Source organism: Cornus florida, unplaced genomic scaffold (genome assembly GCF_030987335.1).
Source record: "Cornus florida cultivar Cherokee Brave unplaced genomic scaffold, ASM3098733v1 CherokeeBrave_3.0.0_Hap2_Chr04, whole genome shotgun sequence".
Classification (NCBI taxonomy): Eukaryota; Viridiplantae; Streptophyta; class Magnoliopsida; order Cornales; family Cornaceae; genus Cornus; species Cornus florida.
Window position 1 is genome coordinate 6824883 of NW_026775574.1, and position 17298 is coordinate 6842180.

At 33.7% G+C, this 17298-nt stretch overlaps 1 protein-coding gene across 2 annotated transcripts; it reads right to left on the reverse strand.

Annotated features, from left to right (window-relative positions):
- Positions 1 to 2363: 2363 nt before the first annotated feature.
- LOC132302625 (ethylene-responsive transcription factor ERF119-like) lies at positions 2364 to 4900 on the reverse strand. 2 transcript variants are annotated; one of them, XM_059799536.1, is made up of 3 exons: positions 4730 to 4900; positions 4180 to 4389; positions 2364 to 4047 (listed from the first exon to the last, which is right to left on the reverse strand). In XM_059799536.1, exon 3 carries the CDS (start codon positions 3867 to 3869, stop codon positions 2718 to 2720), a length of 1152 nt encoding a protein of 383 aa, XP_059655519.1. In that variant the 5' UTR covers positions 3870 to 4047; positions 4180 to 4389; positions 4730 to 4900; the 3' UTR covers positions 2364 to 2717. The 2 variants fall into 2 exon arrangements, with proteins under 2 accessions (XP_059655519.1, XP_059655518.1); XM_059799535.1 differs by lacking the exon at positions 4730 to 4900 and having other exon boundaries at positions 4180 to 4712.
- Between the last annotated feature and the right edge of the window lie 12398 nt (positions 4901 to 17298).

Here is a 17298-nt window from a genome sequence, read left to right on the forward strand (position 1 = left end):
TAAATTGTAATGTAAGTTACAAAACCTCTTAATTTTTTACAAGGGACAACTTTTATTGTTAAAGCGCTTAGGTTTTGGTCAATAAAGTTTAATAATACTAGTGCTTCGAAAGAGCTTTATGAATAAATCCGTTTGTGTGTATATAACTTCTTTCTAGTGGTTTAATTTTCTTGGTTTTAACACCTAGAGCAATATTGAGAATAATTCATTATAATGCATTTTTATTTTTTTTGTTAAAACTGATTTTATTTCGCTACACAAATGTTTACCTTCAGACCATGTCCACCATTTCAAAACTTGGAATTTTTAAGAATGGTTCCAGACATTTATTTTCATTATAAATGTGTCTACGAGGTAAATTTTCTCGAACTTTTCCTTGAATCCCAATAACAAGAGAGAATTTTCAAACTCCTAAAATTGAATTCAAACAAAGACTTTAAGTCCGATATTGAATTATGACTCTCTCACGACACCTGTTTGTTAGAATGAACCCCACCACACATGAGAGAGTCAAAATCGCGGTCTGTCATAATGGACTCCACCACAAATGTGAGAGAATCCGAATCACGGTATTTGAAGTTAAGTCACATAAAGTAAGAGTAGGAGTGCAAAAGCGAAAAAATTTAAGTCGCATAGAGTGTGGATGTGAAAGAGACAGAGCACGCGGAGCATAAGAGTAACGCCTATTCAAAAAAACTGTCTAACATAAGTTTAGAGTTAATCCCAAAGTATTGGCCCAGTTGTAAAAAACTTAGACCTTAATAGTAAGGGTGGCAATTCATGTTGGCGTGTCGTAATTGTGTCGACACAATTACGACACAAACATGATTATTACATGCATAACACGACACGACGCTTTTATTTTACACGTTTACCTAAATGAGTCATTTTTTACACGAACACAACACGTTTAGTTAATCATATTATTCGTGTGATAATCGTGTATATAACGTCAAATTCGAACACGACACGTTTAGTTAACGGGTCAATTCGTGTTGACGCGATTACAATAAATGATTACTTAAATGAGTCATTTCTTACACGTTTACCTAAATGAGTCATTTCTTACACGAATACAACACGTTTAGTTAATCATATTATTCTTGTGATAATCGTGTATATAACGTCAAATTCGAATACGACACGTTTAGTTAACGGGTCAATTCGTGTCGACGTGATTACAATACGAACACGATTAATCAAAATTCAAATCCTCTTATCTCGTATCGTGTCAAATATTATCACCCTTACCAAATAGCTCATGAAACATCAAGTCCCTAAGGTAAAAATAATTCCTAGGAAATTAAAAAAAAAAAAAAAAAAAAAACGAGCATGGAGTCTACCTTAGACTTTTCCATTGAACAAATGTTTATGTGCGCTCTCTCACATTAGTAGTGGGTCTCACAAGACCACAAAGTGTTCGAATGGGACCAACCACATATGTTAGAGAGTCGCAGAGACGCGGTGTCGTGGAGTCGGCCTTTTCAGACTTTCCACTGAACAAAATGTTGGGTGTGGTGCTCCCTCGACACAAAAATCTTCACTAGTGAAAGAGAGATGTATGCAATGCATTGGCATTAAGTCATCATCCACTGCATCAACTAGGAACATAAACTGCATTTTCTCATCCATCAATAATGAATGCGCATGCCATAGCTCAAAACCATAAACTAATCAACAATCATATTAAAACTGTCACCAACATACCTACTTAGGTCCCCCCTAAGTCTCTCACTAATTGTAATGACCACCAAGTGGCATGGTCATCAAACCCTAGCTTAAAAATGACTCCTCCAAACAGATAACCCAATCCTGTAACGACCTCAAGTTGCAGATATGCTTTGCTTGGCAAAGCAAACATTAAAAAATAGAACACACAATAACATATGGCCCACAACCTGCCCCATCCACTGCTCGTGCTTCACAAAAATAGAAGAAAATTTGCTACACTACTAGTACTAGTCAGCAATGAAGTGTGAGCAGCCTAAATTTCAATTTGCACAACATCACAGGTTCATAGAATGTGTAGCAACCAAACAAAATACAAATCACTCAAAATTCAAGGCCTCAAAATCAAGTTACCAACCATAAAATCACAAATGAAAAGACCTTAAGATTGAGGAGCTCACTCGATCTAAGTTTATATTAATTAGGTTAAGTTCATATTAAGTAGGTAACATGAGACCTAAGTCGTGAAATTCTTCTCAACGGTGCCGCCATCCACACCTGCCACTTGAATTTTGTAACTTACATTTACTTAAGATTTGGTCACTTTTACACTTCTATACTTCTCCTACTCTTTCCATGTGTGATAAAAGCATATACATAAGATATTGAAGGGAATTAATATAGAGGCACAGATGTTGTAAGCATCAAGATAATAAACTTAATTCCATAGCCAAATCAGAGAAATTTCATGGACAAAAAAGAGAGATTTAACCAGAGATGAGAAAAACTCAACAAAGCCTGACTGAAGTCCTCGGACGGCTCCAAAAGCACAAGAAAACCCTGAGGACTGTTTTTTCTCTCCCCGAAACATTACATGGATAATAGCTCCTCTCTCTAACAGATCTCGACAAACGAACAAATAAACTCACTCAAACAAAACCACTTCTCTTCCTCAAGAACATATCTCACAGTTCTTGTGATTTCACCGTCTATATAAAACACTATTTAATATAGGATACTACTATACTAATTCCTAGTAGCTGCAAAACTCAGGGGCAAGCTATGTTGAGAGGTTTATGAGCAGCAAGCACACCACCCTCACACTCTGGTGGAAGATCGAATTCTTCTGCAAGTTCAAAACTTATGTCGGGAAGTTCAAAACTTAAGTCTTCTGGAAGTTTGAGGTTTTCGAAGTCGAAGAAGTTTTCATCTACGCAAAGCTTCGCAATTTCATCATCGTCAAACATCCAATCGAATTCTGAGTACATTATTTGCCCACCTTGAGAACACATCAATGGCTCATCAACAGAAACCAATCCTTGCCCGCCTTGACAACACATCAATGGCTCATCCACAGGAACTGCATCAAACACTTGGGGGCACATCAATGGCTCATCCACAGGAACTGCATCAAACACTTGGGGGCAGATCGATGGCTGATCCACAGGAACCGAATCAGGCACTTGAGAATCGGTGACATTGTTGACAATGCCAAGATTTTGCATTGAATCATTGAATTTTCCATTGTTGTTGTCTGAGGCCGTAGCCGAAGCCGAGGATTCCAACTCAAGGACCGACGACGGTGAAGTGTGAGACAAAACGCTATCAGAGTCCTCAGAAACAGAGGGCTTTCGAGACTGAGAGATTGCCTTTGAAGAAGTCTGCTTGAAGGTCTTCTCAAATGCAGAGGCAGAGGCCAGTGTCGCCTCGAATTCGAGCTTCTTCATGTCGTAAGCCCTCGCGGCGTCTTCAGCAGTCTGGAAAGTCCCCAACCAGACCCTCTTTCCCATGAAGGGGTCTCGAATTTCCGCCGCCCATTTACCCCACTTTCGCTGTCGAACACCCCTGTATTTCGAAGGGGTCCTCTGCCGATTCAGGGTTTTGCTCAAAACCCCATCCTTTCTGGGGTTTTTGCCTCCACTGTTGCTATCTTCGCACGAACTCTCCATCTCAGCTTTCGGGCCACCACCAATCGAAAGATTGACAGCTGTCGAGTCACTATCAATCGTAAGATTGATCTCAGTGACGATGCGCTTGCGCTTCACAGTTCTCTCATCGTCCGACGAATCAGTCATGTCGGGATCGTGACAAATCACACGAATTTTCCTCATGGTTCTCCTGCTTTCTTCAGCAGAGGATGATCTTTTCTTCATTTTTTTGCACAGACCGTCTCGATTGAATAGTTTCTGAGGCTCGGACATACCGCAAAAAATCTAAATCTCACCAAGCCCCTTCAAGTTACCCACAAAATTGTGTTTGGAAGGAAAGAAAAAAGAAGGAAAAACAAGGAAAACAAAAACAGAAATCTCTGGGTTGTATCAAGTGAGAGGATCTCGCTTTATGTGAAAACCCCCAAAACACTCTACTCCAGAACAAGTCCTGCAAGGGAGAAAACCCAATAAAAACCACATACCCATCTCAGATCATGCCCTAAAACCATCAAATACATATATAGAAACTACAAAAATTGCAGGTAAGAAAATAAACCAGGGTTTAGGAAATATTTGTTACCTTTTGGGCCTCAAACGCATCGAAACAGTTGGGAAACACAGGCTGGTGCTCTGCTGGTGGAGACAGCAGAGTTGTCGCATACAGAGAGTGATGAACACAGAATCCAAAGAAAAACAGAGCTTCAACGGAGCTCCAATCACCACCAATTCAGACCCTGCCGACATAAATCTCCTCCCCACAACCGCCTTTCACAAAACCCTAGCTTTTGTTCTTAAACCAGAGAAAGAAAGGGAAAAAAAGGGAGAAAATTGTATCAGATATATAGCAAAAACCCTTCGTTCGGTGTGAACGAAACAAAGAGGGTTAGGAATCTACTGCTACGATCTCTCTTTCTCTCTCTAGAATTACCGATTTTCTAGACAACTGTAAAACAGAGTCTACTTCTACTACTACACTAGGGTATATAGAGAGAGAGAGAGAGAGACAGAGACCCAACAGGGATTGAAATACGCAAATCTCAATGGAACATATCAGAGAGAAAATAAGGGAAAAGAAACCATATATCATCGAAAATCTAAAACCATAAAGAAATTGATACTAATAAATATACCTCGTTGGTTTGTCTCTTCTCTCTCTCTTCACCCACCCACCACTGATAATCTGTTTTATTTTTCTCTCTCTCTAGACTTTCACGTCTCAGTCTCTGCTAGTATTTGGTTTCTCACTCTCGCCGTTCACCTTTTTCCAAGCGGTCAAAAATGTATTAAAGGGCCGGTATATATATAATATATATATAAATAATGTATTGGCAGTGAATGTGTGTGTGCATATGTATATATATATGAATAATATATTTGGCAGTGAATGTGTATATATATGTGGTAAGTCTTATTAGCTGGCATGGGCTAAGGATCATCCACATTCATGACGCATGACCATACCATCTCAAGTCATGCATATCATGCATAGGCTGCCAGTAGGATTCTTTAGGTGTCAGTCACTAAGATCACGCTTACTTCACACGCGTGAAATGCACTCGACCTTCAAAATTGGGAGAGTAAAGCAAATTTAATTTCAAATTAGTAATGCTACGTTTTTTTTTTTCTTTGTTATTTTGTCAAATCTTAGATAAATAAAAAATATTTTTTAAATTAATCAAGATTATTATCAGTTTTCTTGCATCACCGTATGCAAGTACAATCTTGTTATGACACATTACCTTTAATTAAAAATTTAAAAAAAAAAAAGAATTACACAAAATTATGCTACATATGTCATGCTAGATGATGATGTGGTTGCTTTTTTTACCTCCTCAGTGCAAGATGGGTGATTCATGTCAAGAATGTGAATAAAAAATAAGAAAAACTTAATATTAGTCAAATGGATGTGACTATCAAATTTTATATATAATAAATCAGTATAAAATAATTTTTTTAAAACAAAAATTTGTCTAAATTTTGTTTTTTTAATTGTTTTTGGGCGCACATAACATAGGATTTTAGTTTGTTGGATGGTTAGATTAATTCACGCGCACAGAAGAAACGTGGGAATTGAATTCCTTACGTTACTGATTCTGATTGAAACGGCAGAGTATTGCCGCGAGACGGCAACGTAGTGTCGCGCCGTTTCTGTTTCTTATCAAAATTAGGGGCCATAGTTCTTCATATTCGCAATATTGCCACTCAAAACTCTTGCTCCCCGAGTTTACCCTCAATTAGAATTTTTTTTCTTTGTATGGGAATTTGAACAACTAGTAATTTCCTCTTACTTTGGATGCTTCTTTTTTAAGTGTTGTTTTTAGAGTAAATCACGGCCCCAGAATATTTATTCTAAAATATGTTACAGATGTTTACTTTGCGGGCTTCTAAAATATTTTTTAAGAAAATAATTTTTTATTTATTATTGTTTAATTGTCGTAAAATATTTATAAAGAAAAAAAATATTAAAATTTAACAAAAATAACTTATTCATCAATTTTCAACAAGTTATTTAAAATGTCCCGCTGGATGGACTCGACCTGACGTAGATCTTTACCAAATACCGATAAATTAAAAATAAAAAATTTTATCTGAAAAAAAAAATATTTTTTCAAAAAGAATATTTTACGTCGAAACAAACAGAGCCTAAATGAAAAAAAAAATTTTTGGTAGATTCTTAGTATTTAATTATTTTTTTTTCAACTTAGTATTTATTAATTATTTTGTATATTCCATTTTAATTTGTTCCATATTACTAAGACCCAAAAAATATATATTTTTTGGAGAAATTTAAAAAAGAAAAAGAAAAAATGTATTTTGTTGAGAATTTATTTTTTTATAAGTTCCCAAGAAGGTTAAATTGGTAATTTTATACAAAAATTTGGAAGATTGACTTTTCAATTGAGATATTTATTTTGGAACACTCAAAAATAAAAATGTAGATAATTTTTTTTTTATTATTTTTTTATTTTGTATAGAGGAGTAGTATATTACTAATAACCAAATACTTTTAAATTGGTGTAAGAAGGACCCTCCACTTTCTTATCTCTTTGGCACAAATATCACTATTACAAGGTAGTTGAGGTGGCAATGGACGGTGGTGGTGAAAGGCAATGGCAATGATGGATGGTGATGGTGGTGGTAGTGGTGTAGGTGATGGCAGCGCGGGCAATAGTGGTGGTAACGCGACTATGGTGGAAAGGCAATGGTGTTGGCGATGGTCAAATGTGGTAATGGTGGCAATGATGAAGGTGACAATGGTGGAAGGTAGTGGAGGCGGTACCGGTGTGGTGGTTGAATGCGACAACAATTATGGTAGTGGTAATGACAGTGGTGGAAGACAAATGCGGCAGCAACAATTGTGGTGGAAGGCAATGGAGGTGGCAAAGATGATAGCGGGCAACGGTGGTGGATGTTTTTGGACTTGAAACATGAGGGGTTTTTCAAAAATTTGATTTTTTTAACACAAAAAAAAATTACTTAGGAATGGAATGGCTATATTCTATAAGTTTAGTCTTAGAATGAATTTTCTTTCCAGAAATGATCATTTCTACCTTAAATTGTATACCAAACAAATAAATAGTTAGAATAGACATTCCATCTTTTTACTTTAAATGGAAAGAAGAATGTAGGAGGGAATAAAGAGGGCTTTCAAAGAAAAATTATATTTACTCAGCATTATTTGATTGAGAAAGAAAAAATTTAGGAAGGAATGCAGATGATATTGCATAATTTGATTATTATACTCTTCCATGGTTAGAAAATATTTGTTTGGGATGGGGGAAAATGGGGAAAGAATCAATTTTTTCTATTTAGTGTATATTAATTTAGTGATATTTTGAATAATGATAGGGAGACCGATGAATTAATTTTGACGTGTTTTTGTCCACCTACTTAAACAGTTTCTAAAAATAATTGTTCAACACATAATGAGAATGACCAACCACGTTAAATTCGATATTAATGCGTTGATTCATTTTCGATTTTCCTATCATTACTCTATAATTTTTAAAGGCTATTAGTCATGCATATAGTCCATCAATATTACTTCTAGCCACCAACCTCCAGCACTGAGAAATAAGTTTTCCTCGAATTGCCAATTGGTACAAATTGATGTGAAATTGTCACATTTCAAAGATAATTGTGCTCTCCAATGGACTTATTTTCTGATTGAAGTTTACTAATAAAGCTTGTTCTTTGCCTTTGACAATATATCTATATATATATATAAATAAGAACGTTTTTTTGAGGCAAGGTATGAATGTGCGATCAAAATAATAATAATAATAATAATAAAATTAAAAAGAAAATACTATTAGAAATTCAAATAGCATAGTTACAAACTTACATGGGAACCAGATATGAGTAGGTGTGTTTTGGTAGACAAGGTGGGACCAATGACAGTAAACAATAAATGAGAAGTTTTTAATGAGTTAATAAAACATATATTACGCACAGTTGTAAACCTATTCGATCCAACTATATTACACACAGTCTCTTTAAATTTTGTATCCCTATAAACCTATTTGATCCAAGGATTTTGTGTCGTGTAAGAATGTATGCCGAGATCAGATTTGTACAACAAAATCTACGCCTTAACAAACATTTAATAGGCCATTTAAAGGTTATGTGGTCTGGCAGACACTAATATGTAGTAAATGGCATGGTGATGTGGATCTTAAATGTTTACCTAAGTATTGAGTAATTAATTCTTGGTGAAATTCTGATGTATTTTGCCAACCAAAAATGATAAAAAAATGTCCACCAGTTTTTGTAACTGGTGACAAATATAAAGATAGAACACGTATGTAATATTATTTGTTTTTGACTATTTTGAATTGGATATTTTTCAGAGGCTTTTCAAGTTATTCATTTTGGTATTATTTCAGAATAAGCACGGTCCGATACAATATTATTTATTTTTGACTCTCTGAATCAAAAAAATTTCAGTAAGTCATCCATCCTAGTATTACTTTAGAGTAAATATGCTTAATTTTGAAAATCTGATGGGTTCACAATCATCACCCCTCACACCCGTCCACAGCCCACAGAGGTTATCACATAAAATACCAAAAAGGTAAAGGAAAATGAAATATCATATTTGATATAGATTATTAAATGAAAGGAAACAAATTAGGCATAATGTGTTAATTCTGTTATCCTTTAAAGAAATAAAGAATTTGAAGTAAAGGAAAATAAATGCTAACATTTTTAATGAAACATTATTAATACCAAATTTATCCTTATTTTTTTAAAAGACAAATTTATGAAAAATTGTATGATAGTAAACTAATTAAAAATTTTCCATTTTTTTGTTTTTCTTTATTAATCAATCAAATATCACAAGTAATTAATAATATCCTCATTAAACACCATAAGTGGTTAACAATATCCTCTTATTTTTTATCTTTCTCATAATTAATGTTATATTATTTTATTTTTCACCCTAACAAGCATAGTCTATATTAAAGCACTAGGTTCTTGGTGCCGTTCTACTATCGCCTCATGTATTTATGATATTCGCACTAATTTGAACCTCTTCTTGTGAGTTAAGATTTTTCATGTGCGGAGGTGAAATAATCGAGCAACCATGCTTTTGCATCACTCTCCTCATTGTGATTGTGTGCTAATTCTATCATCTCTGGACTTCCGACGAAAATAAACGATTTGCTGTGTGGGCAATTAAATTTTTCTAGGTTTATTGTGGTTAGGAAACAGTCGCCCCTTAAAACTCAGATTCAATTTATTGGTCCCACAACAGCAAAATCTAAGTGAGAGAGATAAATTGTTAGGGGAAGAAAAAATGTTTTTGGTAAGATTTTTTATGAAGAGTAATGATGGTATGTGGAAATGCAAGTAAATGTACTGATTTTACTGGTGATTTCGATTTGATTGGTACGAGCAAATAAATGTTACTTGGTACCATGATAATAATACCCTACTATTGGTAGATAGCTATTTTTAACTTGCAAATGGTACTTGCACTTTAGTAGGTTTCAGTCTCAAGTAAGCACTTCATGTGACTTAAATCATCATTTATGACTACTTGCGAATAAGCATTTCATGCACCTTCTCCTGTATGGACACAATATATGGATCTCAATTCTAACGCATGGTTGGCGGTGTTAGTTAAGGTCGCGATGTACGAATTATGCATCGAACCTGATAAAAGTTCGTCATATCATTAGATACGTCATGTATCGAACCTAAAAAAACATAATAATAATAACGTATCGATATGATAAATTATGTTCTAAAGTCAATTTTGTAGCAAAATAAATTAATTAATTAACAAATATATATAATTTTTTCAAATACGACTTATTATTATTATTTTAATAGCGAGAAATATTTTTGTTCAGATTTGAACCCTTGAAAGTGAGAAAGTATTATTAAATTACAAAGATCTTGATCAAATAAACTTTTATTAGAAAACAATTCATATAAAATTGTTAATTTGTTATATATTTAGGAGCAAAGTACAAAATTTTTTTTTCGACTTGTAATCTTTTTCAGTAAATCTCGTCTAATATTTTACCAAAGAACCTTCATCGACTTGTAACCCTTTTCAATAAATCCCCCTCAACTATCTAAGGGGATAAAAGTGTTGATATTTAGATCAAAATGGACTTTTATTTAAATTTTAATTTTCTCGAACTTCAAAATTTTATATCTCACAAACATACCGTACATCCAAATATTGAAAATAATATATGCACGAAAAACTTATAAAATAAGGATTCTAGAAATATAAGATTTGTTTAACAAAATTTTGTAATCAAAGAGAAATAGGCAATCTAAAAATTTACTCCAACAATCTTATTTTATTTTATTTTTTATAAAATACTTGGGTTATTTGCAAAGAAAAATTTCAGAATTATTCATTTTCATATGAAGCATAATATATATAAAAAAAAATTAGCCCCAATAGAGACTAAATATTCATTTCTATTTATTTTTTAAATGGTGAGTCTATAAAAAAATGAAAATATTTTGACGCAAAATATGATATCTCATAAAATCGATTTCTATTGGGGCTAAAGTTTTTATGTATTCGACTCCATATGTAAATGAATAATTCTGAAAATTTTCTTACAATTATCTCGAGTAAGATTGTTGGAGTAGATTTTTAGATTGTCTTATATTTATGAAATCCTTATTTCATAAGCTTTTCGTGCATATATTATTTATAAATTTTAAATGTACGGTTTGTAAGATATGAAATTTTGAAATTCGGGAGAATTAAGATTTAAATAAAAAGGCATTTTGGTCCAAATATCAACTATTTTACCCCCTTCAAATATTTGAAGGGGGTTCTTTGGTAAAAAATTAGATAATGGAGATTTATTGAAAAAATGCTACAAGTCGAGGGAGTTCTTTGGTAAAAAAATAGATAAGGAAGTTTATTAAAAAATGTTACAAGTCGAAGGAATTTTTCTATACTTTGCCCTATATTTAATATATATAGTTTTCTAAAGTTGTCCTCATAAAAAACTTACATTCTCTTAGGAGATTCTATCTCCTATTATACGAAATCGCTCTTTAATAGAATTATAACTTTATTAATTCGTGATCAAGAAATTACTAATTTCAATTAATGAGCCAGAAATGTCGAATTTATCAATTTATTCAATAAATTACTGAGAGTTCATGTAGCCAACGTGTAATGACCCAGACATTTTCCTTCCTTTCTATTTTTTCAAATTTTACTGATTTACTTTTTCCGTTGATTTTTCCTTTCCAAGTTCGGGTTTTTGTCACTTTGTGTTGTTTCGAGTACTCGGGAATATTTTTCGAAACTCTTTCTTTTGGATTGACAACGTCCTTGTGAAGACAGCGTCATTTTCACACTTTTTTTTTGACATTTTTTGTTTTTCGTCTTTTTTCGGTTTCATTTTCCTTCGCATAACCTCACTTTTTGTGCTTGGATTTAATTCCGACTTTACATGCATCCATGATATTTAATTTACAGGATATGTGTATTTTTTCTTTTGTAGAAAAGCATGTTAGTTGCTTACTTTTTCGTAAAGGGTATGGATGTATAGTTTTTTTAGAAACATTCTTGATTTTTGGGTTTTAGTGTAATTAATTTTTGTATTAGGGGTCATTTTGTAATTTAATTTATAAGATATTTAAAGGAGAGACCTTTTTGCAATTTTTGAAAAGTGTGACAAGTGTCATACTCTCATTGGTCTACTTATTGTCATTGCATTGGTTACCCTTGGGAGTCTTGGATGATGACATGTGGAGGGTGATGATTCATCCACTTGTTGGCGTAAGATTGGTACACTTGTTGGCTTGGATTGTTGACAAGTGTAAAGCTTGGATTAAGCCTTGGAAGGTGACCTTAGATGTTGACAAGTGTAGGTCTAGGATTGTGTCTTGCATTAGTGTATGAGAGAGATGGTGTGTGAGTGTGTGTTATTGACTAACCAAATGCTTTTAGTTAGTGGAAAATCTAGAGAAAATCCACTAATCTTTCTTCCTGCTCACACCTTGCCTCCATTGAAGCAAGCTTAACTTAGGCTTTAAACCTGATTTTGGTCCCCTTCCACTCACCTGAAACCTAAAAGCTTGGAATACAAAAGTTTCTCCTCACATTCCTCTACAAAACCCTTAAAGGATTTCTTGGAATTCCTTTGCTTCCTTTGGATTCAAAAGGAACAATCCTCTTATGAGGTAAGGGGTGATTTATGTTTATAATCTTAGTATTTTAAATGCTTTGTAATTTATTATAAATTGTATGCATGTCTTTAACTTAATTTTTAAGTTGGTAGGTAGTAGTACCTTGCATGAAATTAAGCTAAGACATGAGATTATTAAAGGCATTGACTTGTTCTTTAATATATGTTAATTTGGAATCATTTGGAGTTATTTTAAGATCTAGAGATTTAATTATTTTAATTTAATTGAATTCTATTTAATTGTTCCAATGATGTAATTAAGTTTTTTATTTGATATATGTATTCACCATGATATGATCTTTGACATATAATTATTTGAAGTCATTTGAAGTTGATTTAAATTATAGAGAAATTAATTAATTAGTTTAATTAATTTTTATTTAAGTGTTCCATTCATTTAAATAAATATTTGAGTTGATATATGTAATGACCATGATATGATTCTTGACATATATATATTAATTAAGGATTATTTGGATATGATTTGAACTCTAGGAAAATTAATTATTTTATGTCATTAATTTCCATTTTTGTTATATTAATGATTTAATCATGTATTTGATGTTGTTTATATGTTAAAATCATAATTTTGGACTTGTTGTATATTCATGCGAATATGTTTTCAATAGTATAACATTGTTCTGGTGTATCGAATCGCACATTGAAGATTCAACATCTTACATGCCATAGTAGTTGAGGACTTAAAGCATATATTGTGTGTTTCCAAAATTGGGTTGTGCATGGTAGATAACTTATTGCTTTGTATATACATGTTGATATATACATTTGTTGTACAATTTGTTAATTTTGGAAACTTGGGATGTCGTTGTCTTGACTATGACTAGAGTATGTGTGATACCCCTTGATTCTAGAGTCACGGGTGATCAAGTCCGAGCACAGATCTGAGAGATACCAAACAATTAATATTTAAACAAACATAGATTACAAAAAAAATTTAAAGAATAGAGATAAAACGCTGAAAAGAATTCTAAATAACAATCCTTAAAAAATGCTAATTAAATAATCCTCCAATAAAAACCATAAAATCCTCCAATAAATAAATAACTCGGGAATCCATCAAGTGGACCCCTAATAAAAATCCCAACTGAAAAATTGAACTAAAGAAGAAATCCAAAACATAAACATAAATAGCAGTCCTACGTAGTCGGAAGAATGAATGACTCTCTTTGCTCAGCACGAACAAACTTTAAAACTGGAACCGTCCGATACCTGAAAAATAATAGTGGGTCAGGCCCACAAACAAGTTCTACTCTAATTACAATCCAAATAGAGACCCGAAACGCAGATACATCCTAGACAACTCAACAATAACTAACTAGTCCATAAATAAATATATCCACACTAAAGGACTCTCACTGGACCACAAGGCGGTCTCAACCTGATTAGTAGGTAACATGCAAAATGCACCTGAAGTGGGCATAAGTACCTAGACCTAACGGAGTACACCTCTACCATTATAGCCAGCTATGCATCCCAACGCATATATGCTCCCTAACCATCGATCCTGAGACTCGAGCTCATATTGTGGTACCATAAATATATATTTAAAATCCATCCACAACCAAAGTAGTGCCGCTCAACTGTTCGTTGCCTTGACACGATATATAAGTAAGATGTAACATTATTGTTAATCCATTTCCTTATTCCAGAGTATGTAGGATTTAGTATTTGGAACTAATCCTTCCCTAGTATGCTACCGTCCCATACCGGTGCATACAATCCACAGAATTCATGTAATTGACAGAACATAATTGAATAACTCATCAATTAAAATCTAGAATAAGTACAATAAAAATCTGATATGTATATGATCATATTATGCATCCAATACAAGATTTAAAAATCATGTCACAGTCCGTTAAATTGCTAAAATAAGATTAAGTAATTAAATCATCTCTATCCGTTAAAGGCATGCAAACTTGTTTAAACTTTCATATTGTTCAAAACATTAACATAATAGCACAGTCTAACAAATCCTGGGATTTTAACATGTTCATTTAACTCATTTAAAACACCCCACAATAATCTAGAATCACCCTTAAGCCCCGAAGTTTCAAAAACCATCAAAATACACCCTTAGGTTTATAACCAGTGAGAGAACCGCCTCCCTTAGGGAAGGAGCCGGCTCTCCCTCTCTGGAGCCAGCTTTCCCACATGGAGAGCCGGCTCCCTCATTTAGGGAGCTGGCTCTCTCTCTCACAGAGAGCCGTGGGCTGAAAAATAAAGGGAGTTGGCTCCATCCCTTTTAGAACTGACTCTACCCCTGCGTCGTATCATCTTTGTGATACCCCTCGGATCCGAGACACGGGTTGATCAGGCCCAGGCCCAAACCCAAGGGAATATCAAACAATTAATATTTTATAACGAACACGGAATACAAAATGAATTAAGAAATGAAAGTTTAAAGCTGAAAAGAAACTAAAAGATAATCTTTAAATAATTAAATACTTAAATTTGATAAACCAAATATCCATAATTTGAACAACTCGGGAATCCATCTCTAGTGGACCCCTAATAAAAATCTCACACTAAATGAAAGTAAAATAAAAGATAAAACCCAAATCCAAGATCTGGAAAGAAATCCTACATCGTCGGTAGAATGGAAGATCGTCTCTGCTCAACACGAACAAGCTCAAGCCTGGAACTGACGTACACCTGAAAAATAGGAGTGGGTCAGGCCCACGAACAAGTTCTAACCTACTACAATCCAAGCAGAAACTCGATACGCATGTACATACTAAATAGTTCAACAATAACTAATAATCCGTACATAAATATATCCACACTACTGGACTCTCACTAGGCCATGAAGGGGGTCTCAACCTGGATAGAAGGCATCACACAATACGCACCTGAGTGGGTATGAGTACTTAAACCTAAACAGGGTATACCTCAACCTTCACAGTCAGCTACACATCCAACTGCATATACGCACCCTAACCGTCGACACTGAGACTCAAGCTCATGACACGGTAACATAAAAATATATCTAAACTCCGTTTCTATCCATCCACAAGAAATCCAGTAAGTCACTCGGCGCATTCAACCGTACCGACTTATATATATAAGGAGGATTGTATTTTATAACCCGTGCCCTTACTCCAAAATAGGTAGGACTTAGCAATTTGAGCTAATCCAAACCTACTATGTCACCGTCCCATACCGGTACATACAATCCAATCCGTCCAATAGTTGATAAAGCATCGATAATTATAACAACAATATCAACAATTCCATACTAAACATAATAGAATGCATTAGCAACCATTCTTAAAAATACCGATAATTGATTCACATTGAAAATATAAATATCAATGTCAACTACTCCTTACTATGCATATTGAAATAGATAATCAACATGCTTATTTACATTTACAGTTGATAAAATAATGACCATATAAATGTCAATACCAATAGTTCCAAACTAAACATGTTAGAACAGATTAACAAACATGCTTAAGTAAGCCAATTCAGAATCCATAATTTGATCATACAGGGCTTTATTTGTAATTATGACCTATTCCCAGTTTCCATAGAATTAACAGAGCCTAAATAGATATTTTCCCACTCAAATCCATAGCATGCAAAATAAATATAAGTAATCTATTATACTTATAGTTTCCTGTCCAACAACTTGACGCACTAACCGTTAAATTTAATCATCAACTAATTTTCAGTGAAATATAAATTTTTAGCATAATTTCTACTTCCATGAACATATAATTCGAGTGGACAAGCTCTCACAGAAAATTTCGAATATAATTAAGAAATTAGAAACTCCAAATCCACACAGTCTACAAGACATTCGTAATTAACTCCATGTAATCCTAATGATTAATGCTTTGTGTCCAATTCTATGTTAATCTGGTCTTTGCATATTTACGTTTACCCTAGACCACTCCTAAACCATCCATTACAGTATTCATTCTCCACTAAAACATATTAAAACAATCACTAGGAAGCCTAATCACTGAAAAACTGGAAAAACCACCAACAGAACCAAAAACCCACGAATAAACAACCTGGAGCCGGCTCCAGAATATTGGAGCCGCCTCCAATGGCCCTGGAGCCGGCTCCTAGACCATTGGAGCCGCCTCCAGTCCAAGGAGAGCCGGCTCCAATCCAATAGGAGCCGGCTCTCTCCCTCCTCTTCTTCGTGTTCTCCTCTCCGGTCGCCGTTTACGCCTCCGATACTTCACAGTATTGGTTTTCAGAGAGTTTAACTTAATCCCAGAAGATTTTAACCCTTAATTCAGTCCTTATTATGCTACTAATATGGATTAAACCAAGAATTAAACAAGAAAGTTCAAAGTTTAAATAGTTTACAATTTTAAAGCAAATTCAGTTTCAGTGAAACTCTGAACATGAAACAGCTAACGTTTTTAGTTTTTTTAAACATGTAATTCATCCTGGAACTATTGAGTATGCAAAGAACACGAGTATAAGGGAGAGAGTAAGGTTAGAACTTGCCTTTTGAGATTTTTGTTAAAAATCTCTACGTTGTCTTCTACAATCTCCGACGATTCCCACTGCAACTTCCTTTGTTCCTCGTTTCTAATTCCACAGACGTGTTTTGGTTTTATTATTTGTTTTCCTAAGCAGACTTATCTGATATATTTATAGGCAACCAAAACCCTAAGTCTAATTATATCTAAAGTCTGAAACGCGGCCCATAAACACAACCTAGTTTATAAACCCTGTCGGCTCATTAAATTAAACCTAAACAGAACTAAAACCCTAACCACACTTTTATACCTAGTCACAAATTAAAACATGTAATTACTAATTCAATTAAAGAAACAATAAAAATTCCAAGTTAACTACTAATTCAATTAAAGAAACAATAAAAATTCCAAGTTAACCGTAAAACAGAAAATAACATACAATTTACAGAGAATTAAAGCCAAATAAATAATTAAAACAATTAACTTAAATAATCACAATAATTCAAATAAATAATTAAACCAAAGAATTAATTAAACCAAAGAAAATAAATA